This window comes from Heliconius melpomene, chromosome 6 (assembly GCF_056956725.1).
Source record: "Heliconius melpomene rosina isolate 202511_hmr_F chromosome 6, ASM5695672v1, whole genome shotgun sequence".
Lineage (NCBI taxonomy): Eukaryota > Metazoa > Arthropoda > Insecta > Lepidoptera > Nymphalidae > Heliconius > Heliconius melpomene.
Genome location: NC_140394.1, coordinates 7,511,179 through 7,536,653, shown reverse-complemented (window position 1 = coordinate 7,536,653; position 25,475 = coordinate 7,511,179). Strand labels below are relative to the sequence as shown.

The window sequence follows — 25,475 nt, the reverse complement described above, 5'->3', positions numbered from 1 at the left end:
TTGAGACTGAAAAAAAGTAATGAAATCTTAAAAACTTATGGTAGACTCAGGTTATGTAAAAGTGTAACGTTTTTGAACAATAGGTGTGAAATAAACTGAGTGAATTGTTGAGAATATAACAGTCTTCTTGTGAATCGTATCTAATTATATTGTGGAAACTAATTAGCTGGATATAATTTAGGTGAGTTTTATTTCAAATATATTTAATTTATAATAATATTATTTTTAAATTTTAATATTCTTTTTATGCTATATATATAGTTATATTATGTCTTATAATTAAATGTTTTACAATATGTACGTGAGCCAACATTGTTAAATGCAATATATTAATAGATAGTAATTAGTAGTTAGATAGTAGTATTAAATATACATATTTACCAAATTTGTTAGATCTTAGCTTTTATGAACATGGAGGCAATCTAAGACTATTTTTTCAAAAATTTTAAACGTAATTAAGTACCATAAACAGTACGTATATTTTAAATATTTTTATACGTATTAAAATTTGTGGCAAGAATCGAGATGTAACGTAAATTGTAAACTTTAGTTTTTGTTGCCAGAGTGTCGTCCACTTAAAACTTCTGTTCATTTGATGCGTGGGTTCAAAATTCAAATCCAGCTATGCTATGCAAACAAACGCTGTTCGAAAAAAAATTATGGAATTAAATGGTGGAAAAACGCGGACTCGGATTTAGTTGAATTACGTTTAATAAATGTGTCGTAATATTAGGGTAAGTATGTCATAATTGAATAAAATTATTTGTTAATTGTCGTTTAAATCTAAATACTGTTTAATGACATTATTAATATACCTATCTAATAACAGTAGTGATAAAATTTATTATATAAAAATCATTTACAACAACAACTAACATTTATTGATATAATAATAATACCTAATTTTTCTACGCTATACAAAAAGGATAAATATCTAATTTCATATATCGAATCAAAATAACGTGTGGTACCTATTTCCTTTTTTTATGCCTTTAAAAAAACCATGACACTTCAAATTCAGCCTTGTGGCTGAAATAAAATATTTATTTTACTAATTAAAAATCCATTTAACAAATTAAGATAGCTCAAGTAATTTTAACAATTTAATTTTAACGAACAAGATTCTTAAGAATAAAACTAGGTAGAAACTATATTTACGTTCTTCGATTACCCTTACAAACTGAATATGTGAGAGAAGCTAGATGTTGTAGGTAATACCTTATTAGGAATAAAAATAGTACCTATATAATTCTTCATTTGGTAAGAAACAGCAAGTAAATACTCATTAAAACTACTAGGAACAGGTGAACAAAGCACGTGCCAGGGCCAGGTGGAAGTCTCATTTTTTATTGGTTTTTTATCCAGATGTAAATAGTGTTAACAAACGACTCTGCTATTTTCATTTATTAGCTAAGTATTTCATTTAAAATAATTGAATAGGTCTTATATTCAATGCGGTACAGTGGCGAGAAAATGGAACAAGTTTCGAAAACAACTGTAATGTAAAGTATAAATTTAAAATATATATTTTATAAATAATAAATTATGAATACCTAGTTTATGTTAAGCGATGAATCAAAACGATATTTAATTAAACCAAATACAAATTTAACCTAAAAAAAATAAAATAAAATGAGAAATAAAAATATATTTAGGATATTAAACCCCAAAATTTTCATTTCGTATCAATGTCGCGAAACAATCGTGCATCAATTATCGTGACCACTTTCATCTAGATTGTGACCGTCCAGAAAGCGAAAGAGCCACTGTAAAGTAAATAATTTTATTATATATGTCAATCTTATTATTATTATATATAGTCGTACTATAATAATTTTATTATATACCTATTTATAATCATATTAGGCATATAAATTCTTTAAAGCCTTGCTATGCCTAAATAAATATTATGGTTGACTCTAGGTAGAGACAAAGAGTTGATGATGTCAGAAGCTTCTGAATAATATATACAAACGAAAAATATAATAACACATTTGTATCGTGAGGCGCGGCCATTTGACTCGTGCCATCTCGCGGGTCGGCGCACGCGCAGCCTACACTCTTGCTCTTTTTACCTCACGCATTTTAAACTCTTTATACGTGTGCGTACCTATCTCTGTGTGTAAACTTCTAAAGCACACGTGCGGTATAAGAAAATCTTGTTTGATTTTTTATTATATAACTATTTAGGTACTTATAATATAACTACAGAATTACTTTGCTTTATTTTCATGTAGGGAGGCATCGGTGGTTAAAACTGCATTAATATTTTTATTTGTGTAGCAAAGGTACTTGTAGAAAGTGGTTTTATGTTGTTGAGGCAGTAAAAGATCCATTATTACTATAAATCTGGCTTCGTACTGGCGTTGTACTTAAGTCAAAATATCTAATTAAGTATACATATAATAAAAATGTACATAATGGATTGTTTTCCATACGTGGAATTTGCATGAGAAAAACTAATTTATTAATGTAACAGAACCCAGAACAGTCAGTTTTCAACTTTGTGTCTATTGGTCTGTACCATTGTGCAAGCTAACCTTAGAAACGGCTAAACCAATTTGAATGCAGTTATCACTGTTAGAATTTGGCAAAGTAATTGAAAGAAAACAAACACTGAACGTGTTCATTACTAAAAATTATATCAATATATGGACTAAATTGCGGCAAAATAAATATTTTAATGAATTCGCTGAAACATTACTTCTCAATGAAATTTCTCCTTATTGAAATTGAGACATATGTATACATATACTTAGATATTATTACACGATGCACGAAAGCAATTTAGGTTACTAAATACATATATAATTTTATACTTCCAGCGGGCAAAGCCACAAGCGAGACGCTTGTTTATTAATAAAATAGCAATTTATAAATAAAATACCAATAGAATTAATATGAAACTTCTTTAATAATGAGAAAAAAAAATAAAAGCAACGTGGCAGTACAAAAATCACGTATTGCTATATAAAAAAACATGCTACGTGACTTTCCTAATAGTGGTAATCTTTACTGAGAAATAAATTTACACCTTACTTTGTTATTTTATAGCCGCCATGTTTGAAATATTTTATTTGAAAAGGATATTTGAATAGGTGTTAAATATAAAAAGAAATCTACAATAAACTAAGCATAACATACTGCGAACTGCAGCGTCAAGCAAGTGTGTAAGCTTCAGGTGTTTCCAGCTTGCGATATTTTATTTATCAAAAAATTTCAAAGTAGTTATTTTAAAACTCTTTTTGTATATACATAGTTATAAGTTTTAAGAATCTTTTTATTTTTATGGTTATAACCGTATAATATATCCTTGTATGGCTCCACTTGAAACTCTTTAAGGAGCTTTTAAAGCAATATCTTATATTATTTATTACTAATGGAACACTTGAAGCATCCCTTTCAATCGGACTGTTCCAACACTTTATTTTTTCTTAAGAAATATGGAACCACTTTCGTTATGGTCCATTTTTTGCGGTTAGTTCACGTTGATAACTCGTAGGTTGACGTTAAAATCTTAAGCATTGCCATAAGTAGGTACATAAATATTATAAAAAATATTATTATGCAAAATAACCGTAAAAACAAATAAATAAATACTTAACATTCTTTATTCAAATTTTAAAAAGAAATAAATAGTTGCCAGTACATATTCCAATATACTTTGTAGTATTTTTTAAAACCGAAATATTTCTCAAAATTTAGCAAAGCGCGCTTGAACTCTAATAAAGCGTATTTTTGTAACATTTTTATTCACGGTCCATAGACGTTAAGAACGCTATGTCAAGACAATTTATTATATTGTAGCTACGGTACGACTAAGAATATTGATGAACTCATCATAATAAGTTTTAATAGATATGCTAGCATCTGCGTCTTGTTATAAAATTTATAGGAAATAAGTACTTATATCTGATAACAGGTTCAAAGATATAAAAGTATTATATTTTAAAGTGGTCCCCGCAACTTCGTTTGCATGTGCATTATGGACCAGCTATGCTATTTCCATTTAACAGTTGTGCGTACCTAAGTGCGTAAGAAATAATGTTTTTTATGACGTAATATACCTATGCAATAATTTATTTAAAGAAATCCACGAAAACTTTTAAAATTAATATTTTTATTACTTAGGTGGCAGTATATATAAGTATATAATTATATTCGAGGTCCTGAGGTGCATAGCAATTACAGTTTTATCAAAATCAAGATATTGACAGCTTTATGCTGTTGCATTTAGCAGGGTAGCCAGGTGGAAGCTAATTTTAAGACACTTCGTTACCTACTTTCCGGTAAATTCTACATGTAGAAATAAAAATATTAAATACTTCGTCTTCTCGAGTGGGAATCGAACATACAACCTGTCGCGTTTACAGTACATACGTTTGTTCCACTTCGCCACGACGCCTCAAGATATATACATATTATTTAATATTCTTAATCTAAATAGTTGTTTAGTTATTGTTACACATTAACGTATGTAACACATAAACATAAGCTTCCGTAGTAGCTTTAAATAAATTTCCAGCAGTAGCGTCTGTTTGCGCAAGTGATATCGAGGAGTTAACCCCGATTTTTGTTAAATTATCGATTTCGATAGATCGGAAGTGATGCCAGGCATCGGACCGAGAATAAATCTGTTTGTTTTCTATTTAGTAACATCGTTAACGTATGGTTTATCTTAAGCAATACCTACGTACGGAAAGAGATTAAAAGTTATTGTGTAATACAATAGATTTTTATATGAAATTGATAAATAATAATTACATAACTAACCGACTGATAAATAAAAGGATATACATATCACATAAAGAAATGAAATCGTGAAAGCATGTAGCTTACGTATAGTAACAAAATACTTACTTTTTTTGGTCCATTTACGAATACGAGCCTACGAATAACACTTATTTATTATATTTTGTTATTGCGGGGTAGGCGAAGGGTTAATTCAACAATTATAAATAAAACATTGATATGCCTAGTTTCAGTATAAAGTGAAAAATTAAGAAAATGAGAAGATTGTTATAATATTAAATATTATATCAAAAAGTTAAGATTACAGAAGCCATGTAAGGAATGCGGTTAGGCGATGCCTCGTCATTAGGTGGCGACTGGTGAGAGACATTGGAGACTAATGAGCCTTGCCTTGTGCCTTCCGTGTGCATTCTCTTATAAAAGCTTAATTGCAATGTTTCACCTTTCCCTCATAATAGTAAACAATAATAACTTTCTAAGTAGGTACCTATTGTTGGTAATATTTACGATTTTTAAGACAGGATCGGGCGATCGATATAGGTAATTACGTACGTTTATAATGAAGATAAAAACAAAATTGATTATAATATATATAATTTTAGACAAGACACTAAGTATATTTATATTTGTCACAGTATTTTGGATTAGTAGTCATATTTAGTGAATTGTATATTTAAACAATATTTTATCATTTCAGATACGCTTTCAAGATGTCACGAAGTCATAAAACAACCTCGGCGTGCATTTTCAAAATGGTAGAGTGGTGATTGACATGGTGGCCACGATGGCGACTCCCGCTCAGAGTCTTTACATGCATGGCAATGAGCTTCGACCACAGCACTCCAGGGACAATTCAAGAGATTCTGGAATATTCCATACAACTAAAGGCCTTTGGAATGCTCCGGGACAAAATAATTGCTTCTTGAACAGTGCTGTACAGGTAAAATATTTTTCTTCATTATTTTAAAGTTTATATTAAGTAAATATGTTTTTATTTCTGCTTAGAGTTACAAGTAAATGTTGACCCGGTAATCGAAGAATTCTGAGAAAATGCTAAAGCGCAAAGTGCCAGCATATGCGAGAATGGATACTCGCACTTTATACCTACATACGTGTTTGTGTTAATCCTATGTATGTTTGCACGTCGTTAATGGGTTTTTGATTTGAGCACAGACAGATCGTGAAATGTTTATATATGTATGTATACCTATATATTTCTATAAAAGTAGGGAAAAGTAGGGTATATAGCAAACAGCACATCAGTGTCGGCATTTAAGGGTATAGTGATTTTGAATATTAAGGTGGATAGCAAATGTACATAAGATGTGGACTTAAGCTAGACTGCTTTTGAATTTTTACTTTTCAAATATGTACAATTTGTAAAAGATAATTTTCCATTCAACTATGTTTTTTATCTTGAGACACTTTTAGATTGAGAGATTATAGAGATTGCTATTTCAGAATTTTAAGCGTATTAAAAATATTATAATTATGAACGTAATAGGATTATATAGTATAAATAGTATTAGAACCACAAGAAAAGTTATAAACATTTTTTCACGTATAGCAATTTCATTGTGGTTTTAAACTTGGCTGGCTATATTTGTATACTGTTACAATGCTTAAAATTCTTAGATAGTTAAATTGGATGACGTTCGATGTAATCAAATACCAATTACTATTTTAATCAACTAAGAATAAATTTAAATATGCATATTTTGTTGAAAATGACTATTTATTTTTAATTTATTCGTATAATAAAATTGTGAGTTATGGCTGTCTCTATATTGTCTAATAAAATATTATGTTGGGGCATTTGTCATAAAGAAGGGAAGTAATAGAATCTAAAACAATTATTTTTAAAAATTTGGACTGTTTGCATTGTTTGTGCAGGTAATCTCAGAAACGGGTTAACCGATTTAAATGCAGATTTCACTATTGTATTTTGGCAAGCTTCCTTTAACATTTACTTAGTATTTATTTTATTTCAATTTCAAATAACCCCGTAAAAACAAATCTAATGGTTATTAGTAAAGTAATTCATATGAAAAAAATACATCATAATTGTGAAGCTCAAGCGGGCGAAGCCGCTAACAGGTCGGTAGTTTAAAATAAAAATTATATATTTCAAAGAACTTTTTAGGACATACTAAAGTAAATAGTTAAAATGATTATTGACTAGAATATGTTGACAAAGTGCTTGGGTGACATTCGTATCTATGTATGTAACGGTGAGTGCTCATTTACGCCATGTCTTCTTTTTCCGTTACTTAAAAACCACATTTGTATATATGTAGATAGAGTCTCTTTTGTTTAATTGTTTAGTGATAACGCCTTTTGTAGACGTGGTAGGTCGGCCGATGACATAAACTAAACAATAAACTAGAACCTGTTTTTATTTAAGGCTTCGTGACTTTTGACCTTACTTCGTAGATTGTCTATGAATAAATAAAAGAAAATTTCCATCAATTATTGTAATTTATATACATTTTATATACGTAATGTTGATGAAGTATAGAATAACCAAATCAAATCAGTTTTCACGCTGTATCCCGCATACAGCAGGGTAGGCTTGAAGTTTTAAATAATTAAAAAACTATTACATAGCAATGTATAATATAAAAAAAATTACTACTAATATATTTACATTCTAATAACCATTTTACTTTTATAAAAAACTGTTTAAATACAATCAAAACAGTTATAATTGTTACCATTCTTAACTTTCTCACGGATGTTTAATTTTAATTCGACTGCTATATTCATTTTCACTACATTATATTTACTGTGTATTTTGTACTTAGATAAAAACATAATTATTTCTCATTAATTAAAATAATATTTTTAGATATATCTTTCATATTCTAAAACTCATACATTTACTTCACGTTCATAGCAAACGTGTTTATTTGAACCAAATTTCCAAAAAGTATTTGATACACACGATTGAAACTCCGACGTCGTTGACCGCTGTTGATAAAACGATATAATTTACATATAAGTAATTACTGTATGGAGGCAATACAAAAAACTACATGACTTGGATGATGACGGTGACGAGTGCTGGCTGACGGCCATTAAAATACCTTGCCGTTAAAGAATTTATTCATGTCAAATTTACCTACCTATCTATAAGAGTAACGAAAACTATTTTGATATTAAAATTTTAATTGTAACTTTAAGAAAAAGTAAATTAAAACGAGTAGGTATATAGAATTTTATGTTTTTAAAAACTAATGGAGAATTCCTAACTCGATATAGAGCAAGTATTAGAACAAATTGTTCGACACGCGCATTTTACCCATGAAATCCTGAACTGTGCCTAAAGATAATAAGAAAAAGCGTGAATAGTTGGCACGAGCGAGGAATGCAAGAAAAAGTAAATCCTGCAGAGAAAAAGGACATAACGCTTGTGGATTCCAGTCTGTAGAGAGTGAAATGTATTTAAGAACAATTGATTTTATGCCAATTTAGTGCAGTACGTAGTTCTTCTAGTGTAGGTAGTTCTTAACATTATACCTTTTTTTTTATCTGATATTGTATGTAAGGTCGTAGTGGCGCAGGTGTTCAAAGGTGTGTCTGTAACGTGACGGTTGCGGGTTAGATCCCTACGCGGGGGAATGAATTAATAATTATTTATATTTTAATTTATTTGTTGAGTCCCGCCTCTCAGCACACAATGCCTCGAAAAAATCGGTGAAAAATGGGCAACGAAGTGTATTAACACTAGTTTCCCACTACCTACCCTGATATAAACAGAATATATTCCGGCTATATCTTGTAGCAGATTTTTATTATTTTATTTAAATATTTCTTTTTATATTAAATACAATTTACTCTTCGTGCTCCAAAATATTAAAACCTTTGAGTTGTAACACGCAATTGGCCTATTATTCTAACTGTCATGGGAATTTGTATTGTCTTATGACAGCACAACCCATTCTACTGTGATTAAATTTGACTGGTTACTTAATTTTAGGGATTGGGGGTGTGAAGCAATCTATATTTAATTACAGAGATACCGTTTATCATTTCATCATATATCATCTAGCGTTATCTCGTCAGCTTGTTAAGTCTTTGTACTTTGCTAAGGTTTCCAAATCTCCTCTTATCGGTGCATTTTAAAGTTACGTCACATATCTTGTATAATATTGTAGGTACTTCATAATGTACTCAGAAGCAAAAAATGATAGTCCTGTATTTGAATATAATACTACGATAATTAGTATAAATAGGAATAGTAGTAAGGCCGTTGGCGCAATAGCACAAGTATGTGGCTGTTAACGCGATGGTTGTGGGCTCGATCCCCAATCAGAGGAATTAAATATTTGAAATCATTTACTCGCTCTGGTAATGAGGGAAAGAGCGGCGTTGAATTCTGTCACTCTAAACGCAACGCCTAGAAATAGTGTCTTAACACTAAGTTATCTCTACCAACCCTCTTATATGTGGGTGTATCTCACAAGCAAGCCGTAGGTTCTTCCTTTCGTAACTGCTATATCCCCTACATATGAACGTAAACAAGTTTAAAAATATATAATGAAAAAAGAGATAAGTTTATTCACATTAAAATTAACTTTATAATAATAAAAAAAATAATGATCCGTCAGTATGTACAGCATCAAAGAACGTCGGTTTACTGCTGATGCAATAAGATAGTTGCTTCAACATCATGATGAGTATATCAAAAGAAAGTTTGTATATCTGTTCCAAAACGTGAAACTAGTGCAGATACTGTTCGTATACAAAAGGCGTGTTATGACTGGTGTCCTCATTGTTATAAACATATGAATATTATATATATGTTATATATAGTAGATATATTTACACATTATTTGCTTCGTGGAGGCCAGTCGTGTGACTGTAAATACGACTGGTTGTAGGTTCCATCCCCATTCGAAAAAAGCAAATATTAATTTTAATTCATTTCTTCGCTAAAAGTGGAGAACTGAGTGGTTAAAACTACATGAGGGGGATACATCGCGAAGCTGATAAAAAAAAATTGCTTCGTGAGCCAGCTAAGCTGTTGTTAGATTCTAATTAATATAAGTAACTTGTGTTACTTTAAAATAATAATACTTATCGTAAACAATGTTTGAAGTGTATATTTGTTTTTATGTGAGAGTAAGAAAGAGGTTTTAAAACATGCCCACCGTTTCAAGGCAGCGAGCGTAATCGACATCTTTAAACAAACTCCTTTACACAGGTGCACGTGTGCTTACATAAGTTATTTTACTATCGACTATTCCTCTCACGTTCCCTTTCTGTTTATGCTGGCGCCTTCACAACGGTTGGTTCTCTTCCAAGTCTTCTATAAGTTGGCTTATGCATAAGCTAAGTATTTAATGGTATTTAATTTAATTACCATTAAATATCTCTTAACGACAGTATTTATTAAGCTTTTTCTTGAGATTATTGTACAATATTGAAACTTTTCTTTTCGTTTTAAACTTAAAACTTTCTTTTGAAATTTATTATAAACAGAAATGTGCTAGTTAATTTTACTGTGTCAACAAAAATAGTGTAACGATAGATTAAATGTTTATATGCCGTATATAGGTACTGTAGATGGTAGGTAGGCTGACGTTCTCAAGTATCGTAAGCAGTCGGCCGATGACGGTTAAAATTAGATTGTTCAGTAATTTATTTTAAATTAAATTAGATACGTATATATTATTATTACATACGATTTGTTATCAACATCTACATTTAATTTACATTTAAATATAAATAAATATAGTTATTTATAAAGGATTGCACCATTAATTAAGAGAACTTAAAATTATTTTTATGATAAAATGAATTGTTAATTTAACAGTTTTTTTTTTGTATGGCAATACTTTTTATTTCAGTACTTGTAAACATATTAAAAATGAAAAGGTTATATTTAGTTGCACCTGGTTATAAAACATCTGCCCTGGAAGATACAATATTTCACTATATACTCGTAGTAGCGTAGTGTAGTCCACATTGTAATACAAAATAGTACTTAAATGTCAATGTTGTTATAAAAACCAGCCGCGTGTGCCATTTTATAAAACAAAGGTGTATTTCACTGTTTAATTAAGATTTTTAATGAGAATTTATTTATGTATAGTATCTATATGTATACTAGACTAATGAAATACTATTAGGTAAGCGTACATCTTTAAAATATGATAAAAGCCTATTTATTTCAAAAATATTTTCTTGTGCATAAAATATCTATTAATTTAATTTTTAATTACGAGTGACTTTTCCAAGTTTTTAATGTAAGTTGGAACTTAAGGAAGCCTAAACTTGGAAATCTGAAATTTTAGTTTCATATACTTGTGTACTTCCAGGTGAACATATTGTTATAAAACGAATGATATTTTTTGCCTCGGCACCTGTATCTACAGCATACCGTCGTGCGCTGCTATTTCAGCTATTTCCGTCACAGATAGATGATGTTTTTCTGCAAGTTAAATATTTATGGAAAGGATGTACAGAATGTAGAATCAATGGTATTTTTTAATTATTTCAGTAAGTTTAAATTGTTTAAGCTGGTATATATATGCCTTATGTTTTAGTTGTGCTACCACACTTATATTTAACTCTACCTATACTAGATTTATATACCAAAAATCTAAAATGTAAAGTTTTCATTTTATTATGTTATCAAATGGTATAATTAAGAAAATACCGGTCAAGTGCGAGTAGGACTCCCCCCACTGAGGGTCCTATGTCAATTTCAGAACAACAAGGTCTCGCTTCCTTCCAAATTTCATAATTATAGGTCAACGGATTAATATAGATTATAATAGGTTTCAATTACGCGGCGAATTTCTCACAAAGTACAACGAAAACTATGCTGAAATACTTGTATTTTTTGATTGCGTTTATTTAGAAGCTTAATTTTTCCGTGCTTCAGGGTACACCTGGATATTTCATATTCATTTCCACGCCTATTATTATTCAGTTTATTGTATGTTTACTTAAGAGCAGATATTTCTACATGTAAACTATTAGAAACATACTGTCTCCATTCTGGGTACATAAATTTGAAAATAACAAAAGCTCCCTTTCCCATCATACATACACAAACATAAATGTAGCTTTATTTACAATATTATGAACTTTCTTAATGGACATATATAGCAACACTTATTCATTTATGGATGTATTTTGCATCTACTATAGCAATATTTTGCAGAATAATGGGAACTATCACAATGACAATATCACATGGTAATTGTAGGAAATCATAAACGTTTCAGATGGCTGCTTTGCAAAACTGTTTCTTTGTAGAGGTTAAAGTTGGTTTCACAGCAGACAGACATACAGATATATTAAAATGTATTTAAATGTATCCTGTAGATACTTCATAACCAGAACGTAGAGGAAAATTTACAAGCGTGTGACTGCGATAGGTTGTGGGTTCGATATTCACTCGAGGAAATAAAATATTTCATATTTTCGTTTCTTTGTTCTGGCGTCGAAGCGGCGTTGAGTTTTCTACTTAACACGCAATGTCTCCAGAATTCGGAGAAAAGTGGGAAGCAGAGTGTATTAACACGAGTCTCTTTCTGTTGTCTGCCCTGTCCTGCTAGTCTGCAGGATACAGCGTGAAGCTGAACAAAAAGGTTTCATAACATTATTAATTAGAAATCGTAAAGGTTAATAGTAAGCAGTAATTTATTCCATTGCATTCTGTAAAGTAACCATAATATGACATTTGATTTTAACTTAAGATCGATGCTAGAAAACAAAAAAGCACTATTTCTTAATGTTTTGATATGCAACAGGCATATTTTTTTACAAAAACTAATATTTTTATAACCAGTACTTGTGTACTATGATAACAGAGCTGGCGAGGGCGCTAAGACGCTACCGTCACGGGTCGCCGCCACCGCCGGAAGGAACCTCGTGGGAAACTGACACTGTGACACGCCCTTCTTTAATTCACCTGCATAACGCGTATCTTAATTAGTAACTATTGCGGTGTAAATTTAATAGGAAATCTTGAGAAGAATACAAAGAGAATAACTGATTTTTTAAATCTTACATCTCTTATAAGGTGCAGAGCATTTTGAGCAACTTCAAATAACAAAATCCGATATAATATAAACCGATAGATTCATAGTTAAAAGGTAAAATGTAAATGTAAGGTAAGGTGTAATGTAAATGTTCCTAAAGTATATAAGTATAGGATTTTTGCTATTTATACACTCTATTTACTTATATAGAGGTAGAAACGTTACGTATCTTAACGTTGAGCATATAAATTTATTTTAAATTTCCTTTTTACCTACTTACCTTTATTTGTTTTTTATTCTTATTTTTGAATAAGGTTGGGAAAAAAGTTTCCAAATTTTGTTTTTTAATTCTGAGTTTTGATCTTTATTATTTATATCTGCAAATTATATTTATAGACATGTTACACAAACATTTAAATCGTAACTGCTTGTAGTTGCAACAGATTAACGCATTAAAGTTTAATGTTACTTGCATCCATTTTCTGATATTCTATTAAAATACAATGGGAGTCAGTATCCGTCTGATCCCACGGCCCTATAACGTTTGATATAGAATACCACTTTACTGGGGCTAATTTAGTTACTTGTGTTCTTTTGATTGTTCGTAAATTTATATATAAGAGTAGTTTTTATGAAACGAAATTTTCATAAATGTCATATGGCTAAAAATATAAATTTGATACATTTTTTTTTCAACTTAACGCTGTTTCCCACACTCCGGGTAGGGAAGGAAACAAGTGTTAAGACACTTCGTTCTCCATTTTCCTACCTTCTATATGTATAACTACGTTTATTAATTATATATTTCTTGTTTTATATGTATAACTACGTTTATTAAAGCAAATATATAAATGAACATTTTATAAAATTTTCTTAATTTAACATATTACATTTTCGTAACATTGTAGGTGTATAATATTCGTTTATATGACATTTGACGAATATATAAAGAATGAATTCGAGACCACCTACTACTTCGGAAAGGGGTTATTTGACGCCAACTGCGTAATCCTCTACTTCCTACGATTTCCTACCTTGGACTACAAAAAACAACAACGTTAATGTCACAATAATTATGCTTTAGTTTCATAGGAGATTTTTTTTCCTTTCATCACAATTTTATGAATGAACTATGGGAAAATTATCAGACTAATGCGTAAAGGTCCAATGTATTGTGATGAGTTTAAACTAAAACGTGAGAATTACGAAATTCTGCTTACTATATGTAGGTATATATGATAATTATATTCTAATGGATGTATATTTTTTACGCTTGTAGTTTGTTTGTAATTGTTTTTAATCTACTCTATATATCTAAAATTGACTTCACTGGAGTATTATCTAAAATTGATTTAAAGATAAATAAGTCAAACTATACTAAATAACCAAAAAAAATTGGACGTCGAAGTTTGTTTTTTGATAAATTCGAAACTATTTTCTATATAATTGCTTATAATATGTTTATATAAATAAATGAAGAGAATTGCGCAGAACTACATAGAACTTCAACGAGAAATGAGATCATATACGAATAAACACACAACTATGGGAAAAAATAAACCTTTGACCTTAAGGTCAAGAACTATACGAACTTGCTTTATTGTGACGGCAATTTAAAAAACATTACTCGCTCTACTGCCTCATTGGTCACAACTCGCAAGTCCATCAATAGCCTGTGTTCTATGGACGGCGTACGACACCACGCTTCAGTGCTGCTACTTTTTCAGCCATCATTCGACAGGATACTATACCTAATTAGAAGCAACGTTATGGAACTAAGTCTTCAATTGACTTTAAAAGCGTTTCTTCTTTTTATTTTAGGTATGAACGTCAATAGAACAATGTTGTTATGTAATATAGAAGCGAAATCTAAATTAGTACAATGAAATATTTAATTATAGGACAGCGCACATGCTTTGGTTATTACTTTGCAGAATTTTAAATATTCTTGATATTTTTATTAAAATTCTAGTTATCACTTGGTTTCTCAACTTTTTCACGATTTAGTCGGTTTTAATAAATGCCCCGTCCCGAGACCCTCAGGAAAAAAGGCATTCACTATATTCTAGTTATCACTTATTATACATATTAAATACATATTTATTATTATTATTCCCATTGCAACATCAAATGAACATTTAAACCTATTATAATAATATGTCCTTGTATTTAAGACTTATGTATGTTAAGAAGCTTATATTGGCTTTGTACAAATGGACATAAGAAGGTACATACTCTTCTTTCTGCTGGAAGCGAGTCATTCATTCAACTTGTGATTTTTTCTTAAATACCCTTTAAATTTAATTTAATTGGTTAGTAAAATTTTCATGTTCATTTTTTTCGTATTCATTTTCTCTAATAGAAAATTACACTGAAGGAAGGAATACTAAGAACATATTTTTTATTTCTTTGCATAGTTTATAAGAAAGAGTGTAGCGACAACATCAATATTATTTTGAAATTGATTATTGTGAGCTGAATTTTTTAACTAATGTCGGTTTTAAACTAATTCAAATACAAAGAAAGTCTGTATTCAGTTGTAAAAAGATTTACTTTGGCTTACGTAACTTTGTATATATATACATAGTACGAAAATTTAACAACAATGGGTGGTTTTTCTGAAGTTAGTCACGGTATACGGTGTACCCACTTTTGTGTGGCAAGAAGTAGTGAGTCACTATTGCGGGTCACTAAGTTACGGTTCAATATAATATGTCTGTATATAATATTATTTTATGACCCATCATGACATTAAATGGTTTTTTTATTATTGTTTATATAACCATAATATATTTTTATATTTATTATTAGAAAAACAGCAAATTTATGCTGCATAGATATTTTTTTTATTTTAATACAAAAATTAGTAATTTCTCATTTTGTTTCCTTAAGTTTTGCAATTAAAAATAATATTTCAATTAAATTAATTTATTATTTAAGTTGATATAACTTATTATATTATACAAAAAATTGACAATATTCTCCATAAGCATATTTCCGTTTAAAATTTCACCAAAAAAAATTACATCAAAAGGATAAAACTTTAATTTAGCGTAACAGAAAAGTTTAATCGAGTAATCTAAGACACCCGGCGAGGAATCAAGAAATATGTGGGAAAATAAGCGAACCACAACGACTACGGGATAACGTTCTAATTACCGCAGGTGGACAGCGGTCATAGGTTGCTGAGTTTTACTACATTATTTTCTTTTATTTATTTTATTGTTAGCCTCATGCTATTAGGTTCCCAAAAGAGATCCCCCCCTTTAACTGGGTAAGCAAAGATAACCTAGTATAAAGACAGTCTGTATCCTATTTTCTTTTGAATTAATATAAATAATTAAAGCACTAAAAATCCTAAATGTATCTCTAATTAACTTGCTGCACTAACAACAAATACATGAAGCGTTTTCTAGTAATAGTTTAAAGTGGAACGTTTATAAAAATGGGCAGGTATGAGTGGCAATCGTATATCGATTTATGGCATCAGCTAACTGTGGGACCGCGGTCGGTTCTCGCTTCCCGGTTGCATTTAAATCTAGTATTGTATTGTGGTTACTCTCATCTCTGTGTGAACTTTTTATATATAGATTAAAAGTATTTTAGCTGTCGTGCTGTCGTGGCGTAGGGGCCCAAGGTTGTGACTGTAACATGACGGTTTTGGGTTCGATCCCCACAGCGGGGAATGAATTATTATTTATCAATATTATCTTTTTTGCGCTCTAACTTCAAGGCAAAAAGCCCAATGTTGAGTTTCGCCACTCAACACGTAATGCCACGGATAATTCCGTATTCTGAAAGTAGGAAATGGAGTGTCTTAACACTAGGTTCCCTCTGCCTCCCCCGATGTGTGGATACAGCGTGGAGCTGATTTATATTTTCAGAAGGTTTAATATTTTCCATTTTAAAATTAAAACTGAAATATTTAATATCATGTAAAAAATGAATATTTTTTATTACACTTAATTTTTTGTGGAACCATAATCAAAATTTCAGTAACGTAAATTGAAAACTGTAAAAAGCTTAACTTCACAAAAATCACGTGTCTTTTCCAACAAAAACATAATTGAAAATAGTTTAAAATTATTCATGCAAAAATGTAAATGTCTTCGCTTACTTTAAATTTACGGTTGGATGTCCTTCAATAATTTGATAACCTGGAAGTCGTGGACTCGTCTCCCACGGCTCCGTCCGCGACGTGCAGCTCTACGATCGCCGTGAGAAATATAGGTCGGTTTCGCTTCAGGTAGCATCAATATTACTTAATATTATTATATTATAAAACATATTACCGCATATAGAAAGTGGTACCGTTTTAGAAATTTTATTGATGGGGGTTACAATGTGGTTGGTATATTGTGATAAATATAAAAAAAGCTTTTTTCTAAACAAGAAATAAGATGCTACAGCAAAAACATAATTTTTTATTGTTTTTAATAAAAAAAATAATGTGCGTTTTTATTGGCTTTATAAGCGAAATACAAAAGAAGAATATCCTTATGAAAACAATTTAAAACTTAGTAATGATCATTTAAGGGTTGCCCCCTTTCCTCATACAACGAGTTTAAAGAAAGTCTTTACGAAATTAAATACATTCTCTCCGTTGGAGAGATATTTTGGAAAACATAAGTTAAAAAGGTGTCAACTTAGTGGGACACTGGGTGGATCTCTTAGAATAATTATCTCGACGCAAGCCAAACCGGTCAGAGGATTTGGAGAAATCTTACGAGAGCCTAGTGAGTGTGCTTAATTAAGGCTATACTACGTGTATTATTGATTGAAATTTAAGTGTATTTTTGAGGCCGTCTTGACGCACTGTAATAGGTGGTGGGTTTGATTTCTACTAGAGGAAAAGAAATATTTATTATTTTTATTTCTTCGCTCTGGTGACGAGGTAAAAGGTGGAAGTGGGCAACGCAAGTATCTTAATGAGAACGGAGTGTCTTACTTAACACTAGGTTCCTAGGTTCCCTCTGCCTGCCCTTTTATATGCGGGAGATGATGATTGATGCAGATACAAAAAATTATAACATAAAAAATAAAATTCTCCGTTTTTCGGCGCCGCTTCTTCAAATACTTAGCTTATTATGTTATTTTATCATTAAGCACTAGTGTCTATCTATATAATTCACAAAATTATAGGTCAGTACATTCATATAATATGTATTATGTATATTGGTGCTATTAAATACTCAAACAATTCGTTATTTAAATGATGTAAGATATATGTACATTTGCATATAACATATATGTATATTTAATCCACCATCTCGAAGTAATGAACAAATACGAGTACATACTCGTACATTGAAACAGCGTGCTAAATTCTATCACCAAATCTGCATCTAAAAAGTCGTTAAAATTTCTAGATAGACATTAAGATTTCATAGTCGATTGCGTTATATCACGAATAATATTTAGCAACGGTTGCAACGGCAAATATAATTATATTTTATTTTCATAGTCTGTATTTTAGTGAAAGTAATGGAATGCGTGGAAACAGTAGTTCTTTAACTCGATTATTAAAATCAAATCTCACGTCGTTTAGAAATGATCCACTTTTACTAAAAAATCTTGTTCACATACTTATTTTCCTTACGCCAAGTCGCTCATTCTGTAGAAGTACCTACTTTAAACAATCTTTTCTGATTCATAATATTTTCAAGGAGCATTCTAAAAGAACTTCAAGATATTGTAAATTCTTTTTGAAGCTAACCTCTTTAAATATTTTTTTTATATTATTATAACATAGCTTGAAATGTTGTGTATGTGGTGCTTGTCTTAACACTAGGTTCCCTCTGCCTACTCTGCTGTGTGCAGGATAGAGCGTGAAGCTGATTTATTTATTTTATTTTATATCCAAGATAAAAATTTTGCTCCATAATTAAAGTATAAATAGGAACAGCCAATGAATATTATACACTATTGAAAATTTTATAAGCATGTAGGTACGTACATGAAAACACCGTGAGAATGTTATATTGTTTATAGAGCAAGTACCTTATGTGTCATATCAGATCTCGAAAGTTTACCAGAAGCGATTATAATACGAAACAATGGAAGTGCAGTGTGAACGCTTATTGGAAATCGGGTAAAACCTCTTAAATACAACCATAATAGAAGTGACAGAAAGTAAATAAAAAGTTTTATAAATACCAAATCACTTACTCCTGGGTTTATAATTAATTTTCATAACAATCGATGCTTATATAAACTAAAGTAAAATATATAAAATTGCACCTACGTAGCTATTGGTTGACTTAAGACAATTTATCTTTGTTTAACATTACCTTGTATATTGTAAAAGGACTATGAACTTTTAAAAATAGCAATAAAACTAACTCAAGATTGTTGCTATAAATCATTTGCAGGCGCCTTGTGCCTAAATATTAAACAAGAAAGTCGACTATCGACCACTTCATATATTTTTTTTTAAGAACCAACACATTTTAATTTAATAAGCAATAATTTTGTTTTTTTAATCTTTATCTTTCATTATCAGTTCCATGCTATCTTACAGAGAATTGTTTTTCTTCCTTAGGTATGTTTAAAAAATATTCTTATATACCTACACATAAATATATATCATATATTTAATTAACGTATTTCAAATTTATTTTTGGAAACACTTTCAACGGTAAACGAATTTGGTGAAGAGCTTATTTCTACTTCTTAAAGCGGAACTGGTTTAGATTTACTACGACTTACTACGAACTTAAATATTGTTGATCTGCATTGTACTTTGTTTCTTATGTGCTTGTCATAAAGTTCTATTTTATATGGCGGTATGCATTTGTAAAGGCTTTATATAAGAGAGAAAAGGATAGATTTAAGCCGACAAGGACAGAACATTTACGAGTTACAGTACGGTCGACGGGTTATGACCGCCATGAAGTTAGGCTTTCGCTAGGAAAATAATTAAAAGTAAGAAAATTTATAAAATTGAAACTGCGCAGGTACCTATCTATAGCTTAGTTCAGGGCGACCATGACTCGTCAAAGATACTGTACTACAAGCTCAAATATTTTATTGTATTTTGTTACTTATTCCTTTGTCTTAAAATTATATTTCATTTGGCTGTATGTATCTATGAAGGCTTTTTTTCAGTTTCACCTATAGCAAGGTAGGGAGAGGTAACCTAGTGTTAAGACACTCTGCTTCCCACTTTCCGCCAGATGAGGCATTGCGTGTGGGGTGGCGCAACTCAACGTAGCGCTTAGCCTCGACACCAGAGCGAAGAAATAAAAATAATAATAAATAAAAACTCATTGATAATTTAATATTAATAAGATAGAGAAAGGGAAATAGATTTAAGTACCGACAAGGACAGAACACAAATGTCTCATTTTTAATTTACAACTTGCTACAAACCTAAATATTGAAGCTTTCCATTGTATTTTGTATCTTATGACCTTGTAAGAAAGTTGCAATTTGTGTATTTGCACTTATGTTTATGAAGGCTTTATACCAGAGGGAACGAGACAAAGCGAATCGACGACAAGGAAAGAGTATAAGGGTCTTGTTTTCAATTTACCGGTCACTTTTTAAATTTAAGTTTTTACTTAACATACTTATGTATGCAATTGTACAATGTTTTATATGTAGACGTCGTCGTTGTGGCATAGTTACCATACAATTGAATATATGCAATGGTAATGGATTCATTTTTTTTACTTTACAAATCTCCCGCATGTCGTATCGTAGACAAAAAAATCAAATATCTAGACATTTTTCGACTTTTTGTCCGATTTTCAAACATTCTGTTGGGTATACATACTTATTTACATAGGAATTTATTTGAAAATTCGTCACTATATGATTTTTTATTATTATTAATAATTAATTATAAGTTTCATATATGACTACAATACGATTCCTTTAATTTATGTAAATGTAAAAATATCAAAAATAAATAATAATAAAATTTGTAATCATTTTAAATAAGTTTACCAACTCAATACTTAAAAAAAAATGGTGCTCTTGATAGACTTATAATAGCTCTTCACAAATTCATTTTGTTGCCTATTATAATTAACACGTACACTCTATGTATGCGGTTATAATTACTTTCTTCAACAGCGGTACAATAACATGGCACGGTTCTGTCAGTTAAAATGTCGGCATTACTTTGAGTTCTACATATATAACTTCATAGACAATCTTGACATCATTCGTTAGTCATAGTCGGGTAAAGTTGAGAGTTGAGACTAGGAAGGAACTCTGAACTCAGTGACTTTAGAGTTATTTTTTTAAATGAACTGTTTGACAAGATATAAAATATGCACGTAAGGCAAAGACGATTCGGATTCTCCCATAGATAGTATTGGAAAAACCCATGACAAAAACATTACACTTGCAACAATATTTGTGACATGTACTTATTTAATAAATAATTCATTTATAAAACAGTACCGAAATGACTAATATACCAGAATATAAGAAAGTTGAAATATAATTGTACTTACTTGTATGTAAAGAGCAAGAAAAGGCCTCGAAGGGCAAGATTTTTATGTCATCTTTTTGCATTCATTACCTTGCAGAATGTATGCATTGAACAAGGGCTTCGGCTTAACACCGAAGCTTTAAAAATACTTCATAAGCCCATAAGATGAGCGAGTGAACATCCTTTATCTCTAAAAAGGTCTTGAGCTAAATTAAGAAGTGTGAAAAAATCATATATAATCCTTTTTAGCCTTGGATAATATACAATTTAGAAATTTGGAACTACTAGACTTATGTATTTTCATTCCAATTTGGTGATTATTTGTATCTTCAATAAATTTTTACCTTAAAAAAAAATACGAGTTAATAATATAACAACAAACGATAATATTGGGTATAATAAAACATACTATATATCAATATTTACTAATAATAATAATATTTTACATCGCATTCGATTTAGGGACATCGAGGGTATCAAATTTTAAAGCCGTCGTGTCAAAGAAATAAGCTTTTATACGGTTTTTTTTATTAAACTAAAGTCAGAGTAATGTAACTTAAAGGTCATATTTACGCTTAATATAGATTTGAGAGTAAATATAAAATCATTATAAGAACAAAATTTATTCGCAAGGTGTTCATTGGATGACTATAAAAAGTTTTGATATGTTTTTCAAACATCCTTCTGACAGATCCTCACACTCGGAGGTATTGATGTACTTTTTTATTTAAGACACCTGCTTATTTCTTTTTTTTGCTATAAAAACCTGTCATATAAAGCGATTAGATTATTAAATCGAATGAAGGTATAGGTATGCTAGGTATGTATTGCATAAAATTAGTAAAAAGGTACATTTAGAAATCTACGTGTATAATAACATAAGTAATTATTGTTATATATAACGTAAGGGTGATGTATTTTATTATTATACAAAATTGTAATGTAAGAAAACAGATTTATTAAATTGGTGGTTCTTATCAAAACCACTACTATTTTTAAAAAAATAAGCACAAACTATATATATGCACGAACTTGAAGCTCGTATCTCTAGTACAATCTCTACCACGGCGCCTCCAGCCAGTTTCAATACAAAATGGCGGACACTAAAGCCTCAAAGCGTAGGGCAGTCACGGACCGCAGCTCCGCAGTCGTAGCATATAGTTCCTTACTACGCCGCTGCAAGGCTTGGCGCTGTGGTCGGCCGGCGCGGGCGCGTACTACCGCCTGCACTAGTACACTCCCACGTACGGCCTCCCGTTGTAAACACAACTAGTACGATATTTCAGTAGTTTTCCCGTTTATCATCAACAATGTGGAACTTTTAGTGTTGTGACGTGAACTATGTGAACTTTTTGGATTATTGTGCATCATGACGAAAGCGAAAATTAATAAAAGCAGTGCATTGTACCATAGCGCGAAGGTGAGCTCTTATATTTTGAAATAAAATGTATACTATCCATATGTTATATTTATGAATTATATATTTGGTATATTTATAAATACTAGTAATGTATTTTTTCATATAAATGTCTTGTACTATACACATTTATAAATACATTTGATATATAAAAAATGAAAGGAACTATAAATCTCGGCTCATAGCTCGGTTTGTAATTTGAGACAGCCAGGTCACTATAGAGGTACAGCCTTCGTATATCTCGATTTCTCCCGCTCTACAGAATGGTCTTTGTTTTATTTCAAAATAACGAACCCTTTTCCAGAGCCGGAATTTCGAATTCTTAAAAAAAAAGAATATGCGAATCGCATCTACCTACAGTAGAGATGTCTCTATATTTCTTTGGTACTACTCTCAAACTTAAATTAAAAATGATTAAAGTTTAGTGAAATATATAAAAAACCTATTTAAACAGAGAAGAAACAAATGAAAGGAAATTAATGATAGTACATTCTATCCCATAAAAGGACTATCGTTCTGGTTGTCCTGCTCGGAAAAAGGCCAACAAACATTAAGTTGTGAGCGAGAAAGAGAAATGCCATACAAATTTTCAATAGGCTAGAGCAAGACAGATATTTTGTATGGTCGGCTATAGTAATTTGCTTATAGTTATTTGTACGTAATTATGGACCAGGATTTCGTATACAGGTACTTAGACAGGTAGTCATTGCATGGTTGGCCGGTCCCCCCATTAAAAGGGATGCTTCATTGTAGTAGGGCAGTTTTGGATGTATGTGAAATGCATTTAAAACTTTGGAGTTTTAGCTCGTTCTGGACAGTGAGCTCTAATGGTGCATAAATTTAAAATAAGATTTCCTTTTATAATAGCATAGAAGCCACTATTTGAATCAGCCCAAATTTTAATTTCGCCCAAATATCGCTGTTTGGTGAAACTATGAAAAATTTTAACTTTTCTAAATATTGCAGGAACCGCAATGATAGTTTGGAAATAATCTCTACATGTTTAATATTTATTGTTTTAATGTATTAGGTTACACATTATTTAAGCATTAATTACTTACGAAAGTACTTATAATATCGTATTTATAATATTTTACCCAAATTTAAATTAATCTATTTTTAAATTATTTTCTAGGTAGTATTTAACTACTTTTGGTAATGGTAGGCCCAGCGAGATAGCTTATAAAAAGTAATTGGTTGATATAAGTGAGTTCTTTGAATCCACGCGCTGACCGGTTCTTAATGGCGGGCGTTCGCCTCTTTCACCCAACTTTAAATTCATCACGTTCACCTTTCTTTAAAATCCTACTTTAAATAAAAACGTAATTAGATAAAGCTTGTCCACAATGTTGTTGTCGAGAATATAAATAATATTCTGAAAACTATAACCTGCATATACTTATGTCTTTAAAACGAAATAAAAAAGAAAATATCATATTTAAAGAATATCATATATTGAAGCTTTCTTTGTAATTTTTATATGCCTATTGTCTATTGTCTTTAGAGTAGTTTCTCTGATCTGCTAAAATTCGAAAAAAAAAAATGTAAAGAATGTAAAAGTACTTGAAGAGACTATAGCTAACGTTTACATAATAACCTGAGATTTTGTTATTATAAAATAATTAACAAAACTTTCACAATTTTATAAGTATAATTAAAAACCAGATTTAGAGATCGACATTATTACATTGAGATAAAAATACACATTAATACTTATGTTATAAACTTACATACGAGTATACATACGAGTATTTGAATGGCCTAGTGAGTAAGTAACAAGCACCAATGATCGACACATTTTTTATAACTTTAGAAAATAAGAAAATGAATATAACATTTTTAAATTGTCAACACTAAACTAAAGGCATACTTCCTAATGACATTTACCAGTATATAATTTACTCCCGCCATTAATAATGGTGAACTGTAACTATAATATAGAACGAGCACCTTAATGAAAATATCTGCATTTCTTAAGCTTTTTATTATATATAGCTTAAGTTTTGTGGGACTTATCAGTAAATTTAGTTTAAATAAATAAATAAAAATGCATTTAATACATTTTTAATATGGTATAGTAGGCTTATCACGTAAAATAGGTTTATGTATTAATTTCCACTATATATGTGCCATTTGAAGTCCGTTACTATTCTCATTGGTTATCATAACAAAGCGTGACCGCCGTCACGGTGTTAAAGTATACTACGAAAATATATAAAACAATCGATTTGACGTCTTAAGTGAAGCCGCTAAGGTTGTTTGAAAACGTAAAATATCTACAAATACGGTATTGGAATCGAATAACATTCATGTAATTTTTTCATTTAATTGACTGTAAACGGATCAATTACTATTAGTACTGCACTTAATTATATAACAAGACAATAGGATAATATGTGATTTGTATTGAGAACCGTTTTTTCAATTACTTAGTATCAAAAGAATAAATCGAGGGAAATAAAATTTTCATGGCGTAGTTAGATAAGCAATGAGTCTGAAACATGACGAATTGAAGAAATTTAACACACATGTGATGAACAAATATTTCTTTAAAACACGCGTACTAGGTTGTACGTGCAGTCTTTTGAATGAGGACGATGGGGAATGAGTGCGGGACAATGCGTAAAGCTAAAAATCAATATTTCTAAAGTTTATTTAAAATAAAATAGTGATTCTATTTTATATTAAATAAACTTTAGTTACTAATATTTTAAAAATATTTTATTTACATCATAAATGCTAGTATGTACCTGATGCATAATATGAAAATAAGGTGCGTCGTTTCCGTAGGGGAAGTCTCTATATTTTGATTCAAATCTACTTCCGCTATTTAGCTCACTGGACACTTTCAAATGAGTGACACAAT

At 30.4% G+C, this 25,475-nt stretch overlaps 1 protein-coding gene across 2 annotated transcripts in view; it reads left to right on the top strand.

Annotated features, from left to right (window-relative positions):
• The first annotated feature begins 41 nt into the window (after positions 1-41).
• ec (ubiquitin specific peptidase echinus) overlaps positions 42-25,475 on the top strand; it is a 46,632-nt gene continuing 21,198 nt past the window's right edge. Inside the window, exons 1-2 of one of the 2 annotated variants that reach the window (XM_085186329.1) lie at positions 42-181; positions 5,450-5,692. In XM_085186329.1, the coding sequence (XP_085042455.1) occupies positions 5,525-5,692 (168 nt within the window). In that variant the 5' untranslated portion in view covers positions 42-181; positions 5,450-5,524. Of the gene's footprint in view, positions 182-5,449; positions 5,693-22,418; positions 22,613-25,475 lie in introns of those variants that run through there. The other variant, XM_085186337.1, reaches the window with a different exon arrangement.